A 7,758-nucleotide genomic window follows, 5' to 3' on the forward strand; every position below is an offset into this window, starting at 1 on the left:
TATATATATATATATATATATATATATATATATATATATCCCTATTACAGTACTGTAATAAATAAAAAAGCTATATAGATAAATAAAAAATAGCTTAATGACATTATCATATTTTTAAAAAGTTGAAGTCTCCTTCTTTTTTCGTCTTTTTAAAAATAATTGTAGCTAATGTGCTGTCATTTTAAAATGTCAACCCTGTTACGATTACCGCACATAGTGAACGTCTCAGTTAAGCATTTCACCCTCATTCCCTGAAGGAGGGAATGGAGACATTACATCGACATACTCATGTATGAGGATTCCCTTGAAAACCCCAGTCACATCTGCGTAGAAAAAGAAAAGGCCATTGAACATTGGCGAGTGGAATTTGCCAGCCTGGTCTCATGTTTATACATAGGTATTAATACGTAACATTTATAAGCACAAAACGTACACTTTTGTAAGTTTTTATTCATGCTAAAACGTACAATTTAGATGTATTTCAATGTTTAAAACGTACAAATCGCTACGTATTTTTAGCTAAAAACATAAAAATATTTACGTATCTTTTATACCATTTAGATATTCGTATCAATGCATTTTTATCATTTTATCAATAAGCGATTTAGATTTTTAGACCCCTTAACCTGCCCCCAAACCTAAAGATACCCATTTTATAGCGAATATGCATTTTTATCATTTTATTAATATGCAATTTAGATTTTTTGACCCCTTAACCTACCCATTTTATAGTGATATATAAAGGACATAAAACGCAAATGACCGAAATACGCAGGAAAAAATTTTTTTTGTAACACTATAGCATTAAAATATATTTATAGTCACTAATTCCACTCCTACCTATAAGCCTAAACATTTCTGTACAGTATAAGAAAAACATGACAGACAGATAAATGCAATTAACGTTACAATCATTTATTTATTGCAAAAATGTCAAAAGCAGCACTAAAAGTAATCCAAATGACGATGTGTTGCACCCGCAGTCCTCTCTGGCGGAATACAGTAGGTTTGTGTGATCCAGAGCAGAATTTATGTTGTTAATCGCTGAAAATATTATCCAGATAATTTTCCCGATCCACTCCGTGAACTCGTGAAGGAATGCGTGGCGCATCATTCAAACACACCTCACCAGAAACACGGTATGTCGCAATCTGTGACGAATGCAGGCGAGAGTCAAGAGTCAATACAGACAGGAAGTAGACGCATTTCCGTGCATGCGCAGTACAAATCGTGTTTCCGGTACGGATCGAGTAGCCATTTCCGCGCATGCGCAGTACAAATCGTGTTTCCGGTACAGATCGAGTAGCCACAGAGCGTTCGATTATCCTGCCGTAAAACCTGTCGTTTGAAGCGGCAACATTTGAATTTGTAAAGAACGCGTCAGTCAGCGCGGGTTTTGCTGCTTACGGTCACTGGACTCGCTGCTCGGGATGGAGAAGCAAGCAGATCGCCAAAAAAGGCTTGGATTTGGGTCTGTTCCTCGCAGTCGTATGGATTCGGAAGATTTGGATTACAGCGCATTAATAAAATTGTTTCATTTCGCAATTATGTTGCGTTTTTGGTGTATTTTATAGTTCTATTGTCAGTCACAGCATGTCGGAGAAAATGCCTTTTGTGGCCCATGGCAATCAAAGTAAACATTACATGACAAGTAAAGGTTAAATGATTGCAGAAATGTTATTTATTTTAAGGTTTAAAGTGAAGTCGTGTTTAACATTATGTAGGCATATTCTTGGAAACGAGTTGGCAGCAGAAATCACAACAAAACGAAATGTTATAATTTCATAAATAAACGAGTAAACAATTTAATAATGCAATTGAAAACAAGGTAATTAATATGACAACTAAAAACTAATAAAATTAATGACGCGATTTCAATATTCATAAGGATTCATTTTTAGGTGTCGTCAATACGTCAGTTTTGTACGTTTAAATGCTGAAAATACGTCAGTATTTGTAAGTTTAGAGGCTGAAAATACGTCAGTATTGTACGTTTTAGTACCTGTAAAAACGTAAGTAAATGTACGTTTTATAGAACCACATTTTACGATCACGTTGAATTTGCATGCCCAGCCACTCCCCCATACACAAGTATATAGGATGGTAGCATGCATTCACTCATTCAGGTTTGTGCTGAGGAGCTGAGACTGTATCCTGGTCATTCAGCAGTGTAGTTCAGGGTTGTGGCAAGAGCTGCTGTTCCTTTACCCTAAGTTTATGACTTTTTCACAACAACAACTATAACAACAAAAGAGAACGCTTCAGCTCTTTTCATTTCTTATGTTGCTACATGTATAACACTGTGGAAGCGTGCATAAGTCATGCGGAGAAAGACACTATGGAGACCACATCCTGCCTAAAGGCAGGTAGCATGTAGACAGTACATGTATGGACTGACCGACAGGGCAGTACTACATATGGAAAAGTCTCTGTGGTTGGCCCTACCTCAGGAGGGATGGAACCACTACCAGTGCAGAGACTCAGAAGGAGGTAATGCTCTGAGTGGAGTGAGCCCTCACTCCTAAAGGGCATGGCTCGCATTGTGTCTGGTAAACCAAGATGATGGCATCTACTAATCAGCGGGCTAACCTCTGTTTGGAGATAGCCTTTCGCTTCTGCTGACCCCCAAAGCTGACAAAGAGCTGCTCAGAGCTTCTAAAGCTCTGTGTGCAGTCCACGTAAATGCAAAGAGCATGAACAGTACACAGCAACACAAAGGCAGGGTCTGCCTCCTCCAAGGGCAGTGCTTGTAAGTTCACCACCTGATCCTGGAAAGGAGTGGTGGGAACTTTGGGCATGTATCCAGGATAACGTAAGAGTCAGTCAGCCCAAATTTAAGGCATGTTTTGCTGACTGAAAATATCTATAGGTCCCCTACCCTCTTGATGGAGGTAAGCATGGTCAGAGGTGCTGTCTTCAGAGACACTTCACAACACTGATCGGGTATCTTCTGGACAAGAAGAACACCGCTCAATGAGCAGACTCCACATCAAGGCATAAGCCTGCCAGGTAGAGGGGGCTCTGGCCTGATTGCTAGTAGCTATCACAGCCTGTGACAGACCACTTAAGTCTTCCGTGTTCCATCCAGGAGCCAAACGTGGAGGTTCCAAAGATCTGGATTGCTTGTGCCAAATTGTGCCCTCCCCTTGAGAAAGAAGGTCCTTCCTCAGGGGGAATCGCCAGAGAGATTCTGTCGCAAGGAGAATCAGGTTCGAAAATCAGGTCAGAGTGGGCCAGTAGGGCGCAACCATCAAGACCTGCTCCTCGTCCTACCTAATCTTGCACATGGTTTGACTTCAGAGGAGGAGGTGGCCGGCGAGTTACGACATGCAACTTGAGCGTACACTGCCTTGGTGGTTGATGTATGCAACTCTCGCAGTGTTGTCCATCTGAACATACACATGCTTGACCTGAAACAACGGTCGAAATGGGCGCAGGGCCAGCAGTACTGTCAGCAACTCGAGGCAATTGATATGCCACTGCAGTCAAGGTCTTGTCCAGGAGCCCGAGGCTGGCTGCCCGTTGCACACAGCTCCCTAGCCTGTTCTGGAGCCATCTGTTGTAACAACAACATGTCTGGACACAGTCTGGGGATAATGGTGCCATGCCCATCATGGAACTCGTCCATGTAGCCAGTGCTGAAGCCAGTCTCATATGCATCAATCTGAGCCACGTTACTGTGGCTGCAGATGCTATTTCCCCTAGGAGCCTATGAAATTGTTTCAGTGGAACCGCTGCTTTCCCCCTGAACGAGTTCAGACTGTTCAGCACTGAATGGGTGTGCTTGTTTGTGAGACACGTCGTCATGTTGACCGAGTCCAATTCCATACAGAAGAAAAGAGATGCTCTGCACTGGGAAGAGCTTGCTCTTCTCCCAGTTGACCTGAAGCCCAAACTGACTAAGGTACCAGAGCAGCAGGTCCCTGTGCTTGCAAAACAGATCTCAAGAGTGAGCTAGAATGATCCAGTCATCGATATAGTTGAGAATATAGATGCCCATTTCCCTTAATGGGGCAAGGGCACCCACCGCTACTTTGGTGAAGATGTGGGAAGCAAGGCATATCCCAAAAGGGAGGACTTTGTACTGGTACGCCTGACCCTCGAAAGCAAAGCGAAGGAACGTTCTGTGTTGAGGCAAGATCGAGAAGTATGCATCCTTCTGGTCGATCGCTGCAAACAAATCTTGGGGTCGTACCCTTGTGGTTCTGTAACAGCATCTTGAATGGGAGCTTGTGTGGAGCCTGCTTCAAGACTCGCAGATCCAGTTGTAGCCCACCACCTTTCTTGGGTACAATGAAGTAGAAGCTGTAAAACCCCGACTTCATCTCGACTGGGCGGACAGGCTACATTGCGTCCTTTGGCAGCAGGACCACAGTCTCCACACGGGGCGGGCTGGGAAGCACTAGCCAGGCTCCCAGACTCTGTACAAGTGGCACCAAAGGGACAACCGATGCACCCGCGGAGGGGCAGCGACAGGGAGCACTGGGGCCTGGAGTAGAGGGGGTGAGAGTGGAGTAGCACCTGGTCTTTGAGGTGTGAGCTTTTGGCGTGTGGTGAATGAGGAGGACGAGGCTGGAAGTGAGGAAACGTCACATTGCTGCTTGACTACATCGAGTATGACCCAGAGACTGAGGAAACTGCTCTTTCATTAATAATTTGGGTACCGCTGGCTCATCAGAACAGAAAACAAAGGCAGCAAAAGCCCTATTCTGGGGGAAGGAGTGGTGCTGTCACCACCTCTTGGGAAAGAACAGTCCCCTCCATCTCTTGATTTCCCTTGTCAGGGCTGCTTCGCTGTCCGCTTGGAGGGCTTAGTGGCAGCACTTAACTGTGCTCCGACCAGCAAAACACTGCTGAATGCGTTGTAAGTAGTGATCCTTTCCAGCGAAATAGAGTTTCCCGTTCTGTGAGGGGAATTGTAAGAACAATTGTGCTATCACAGCTGCAACCAGCTCGGCTCCAAAGTAAAAATCTGAATAAATGGATGCACGCTGCCATATTATATACCCGTGTGTACAAGGAAGTGGCTGGGCAAGCAAATTCCACTCGCCAATGTTCATTGGCCTTTTCTTTTACTACTCAGAGGTGATTGGTGTTCTCAAGGGAATCCCCATATGTCAATATGTCAACGTAATGTCGAAGGTTACTGACTGAAAGGGAACAACAGATAATAGAAAGTTAAAATTTAGCAGCAACACACATTTTTCAAATCTTTTAATGTTAAATGAAAAATGTCAGCCCTGTTACCCTTCAAAAGGTGCAATAATGTCCAATACAATTGATAAATTTATGATATGCCAATGGAATGTTTAAAATCTTTATGTATTTATTTATTTAATTTAATGAAATGTTGTGTTGTAACATGTTTTACTTCAAAACTAATTAAAATAAATATCTAATAAAATCAATTATTTAAATTAACAAACAATCATGAATGTAATCATCTTTTGTCTTTCTAGGCATTATGAATCTACCAGCTGTGGCTTTGGGAATCATCACTGGTGGGTTTATAATGAAGAAGTTCAAATTGAATGTTCTCGGAGCAACCAAGATCTGCATTGGAACGTCTCTTCTGGCTTTCTCTTCGCTGCTTATTCAGTATTTCCTGCAATGTGACAACTCACAAGTGGCTGGTCTTACAGTGTCATATCAAGGGTAAACAAGTACTACAGTTCATTGTGTTGTTTATCATCATTTTCTCTGGCAGCTTTGAGTGGTCAATGGAATTGCATCTTTTAATCATGTTCTGTTTGTGTCTCAGAGGCCCCAATTCTTTGTGTAAAAATAACAATTTTGATATTAACTTATTTTCCTGCAAATTCTTTTTATACACTACCAGTTAAAAGTGATCATAATTAATGCTTTGCTTGATGTTTTGAAGGAAGTCTCTTATGCTTACAAAGGCTGCATTTATTTGATAAAAAAGGCAGAAAATAGTAATATTATGAAATATAACCATTTTATATTTTTATATTTTAAAATATAATTTATTCCTGTGATGGCAAAGCTGTATTTTCAGCAGCCATTACTTCTTTGTGTCACATGGTGCTTAATTAATCAATTAAATATATTACAACAGAAGAAAAATTGTTCTTTTAAATTGTAATCAAATCAAATAATAATCAAATAATTACAGCCTTGGTGCATATAAGAGACTTATTTTAAAGAAACGTTTTACTTATTCCAAACCTTTTGACTGGTATTCCTCTGACAAAACCAAACGTTTTTATAGGATTAGGAAAATAATTGTTTTGATCAGTTTTTTTGTTAAGTATTTTTGAGACATTAAAATGGCCTTAGGGTTCTCCCAGATCTCCAAGAGAGTACAACAATGATTTTTGTAAGCCAAGGAGCATACAGTCATTTTTAACTTCAATAAGTGTAATTCAACTTATTTTAAGTGGTTTAATTATTCAATGTATTTATAACAGGGCTCCACGGGTGTCCTACCAGCAAAATACACTAATTTCTTCATGTAATATGGGTTGCTCCTGCTCTCTCAAACACTGGGATCCCATATGTGCCAGCAATGGCTTGACCTATGCCTCCCCCTGCCTCGCTGGCTGCCAGACCTCCACTGGGGATGGCAGGGATATGGTAAGATATTCTTTCCAGACATCTACATGCCTATTGTTGAATCAGTTTTGCCAATAGACCTCAATATAGTTGTGGTCAAAATTATTGACACCCTTGGTAAATATGAACAAAGAAATCTGTGAAAATAAATCTGCATTGTTAATCCTTTTGATCTTTTAAATATATATATATATATATATATATATATATATATATATATATATATATATATATATATATATATATATATAATTATTTATTTTTTTGGATCACTGTCCTAATGGAAGATCCAACCATGGCCCATTATAAGATTTCTAGCAGGGACAGTCAGGTTTAGATTTTTTATCTGTTGCTGTTTGATAGAATCCACAATGCTATGTATCTGAACACAATTTTTATCCATGTGTGCACCAAACCCATTTCCAGTGTTTGCTGCTAAAAATAATAATAATATAAAATAACTAAAAATACAGAAAATAAAACAGAAGTCTTCCATGGAATGTTCCCATTTAGATAGCTAAGTAAATGTATGCAGGTGTGGGTGTAAACGTAAATAAACACACACACACACACACACACACACACAGTCATCACATCACACCAAATCTGAGTGGAATAATTAAAAGTCATACTGCATTGTAACTGTTGCTTTAATGTGATATGTTTTTAGGTTAAAAAGTGTTGAAATTATTTGTTTTTCAGATACATCTCTCTGTAACTATGCTTCTGTATTTTATTGGTCATTATGAAACATTACATTTCAGTAAATTTATTTTTTTATTTATTTATTTAGTCATTTAGCAGACGCTTTTATCCAAAGCGACTTACTACAATTGATTGTTTCTGTTGTCTTCATTTGTATTAAAACAACTAAAAACAGATCCAAAACTAAAAGCAAAAACTTTATAAATACTACTTATACACATTTTAAAAATAAAGAAATTAAATAAAAATGACAAATGCATACAACGAAATTAAAAAACTTAACATTTAAATGAAAAACAAAAAATAAAGCTAAAAACAATTCAAAATATTAAAGAACAAAAGGTATAAGAGTATAATAATGATTCTACCATAACACTAAGCCAAACACCAAAAAAACAACTACATATATGTGTATGTACAACCATACAAACATACATATATATATATATATATATATATACACATTTATAAATTCAA

At 39.1% G+C, this 7,758-nt stretch overlaps 1 protein-coding gene across 1 annotated transcript in view; it reads left to right on the forward strand.

Moving 5' to 3' along the window:
- LOC107584712 (solute carrier organic anion transporter family member 1C1-like) overlaps nucleotides 1-7,758 on the forward strand; it is a 43,344-nt gene that overhangs the window by 29,152 nt on the left and 6,434 nt on the right. The window contains exons 10-11 of the mRNA XM_016271418.1: nucleotides 5,460-5,655; nucleotides 6,432-6,597. Coding sequence (XP_016126904.1) covers nucleotides 5,460-5,655; nucleotides 6,432-6,597 — 362 coding nt within the window. The remainder of the gene's footprint in view (nucleotides 1-5,459; nucleotides 5,656-6,431; nucleotides 6,598-7,758) is intronic.

Source organism: Sinocyclocheilus grahami, unplaced genomic scaffold (genome assembly GCF_001515645.1).
Source record: "Sinocyclocheilus grahami isolate Dianchi unplaced genomic scaffold, SAMN03320097.WGS_v1.1 scaffold62.1, whole genome shotgun sequence".
In the NCBI taxonomy this organism is placed as follows: Eukaryota; Metazoa; Chordata; class Actinopteri; order Cypriniformes; family Cyprinidae; genus Sinocyclocheilus; species Sinocyclocheilus grahami.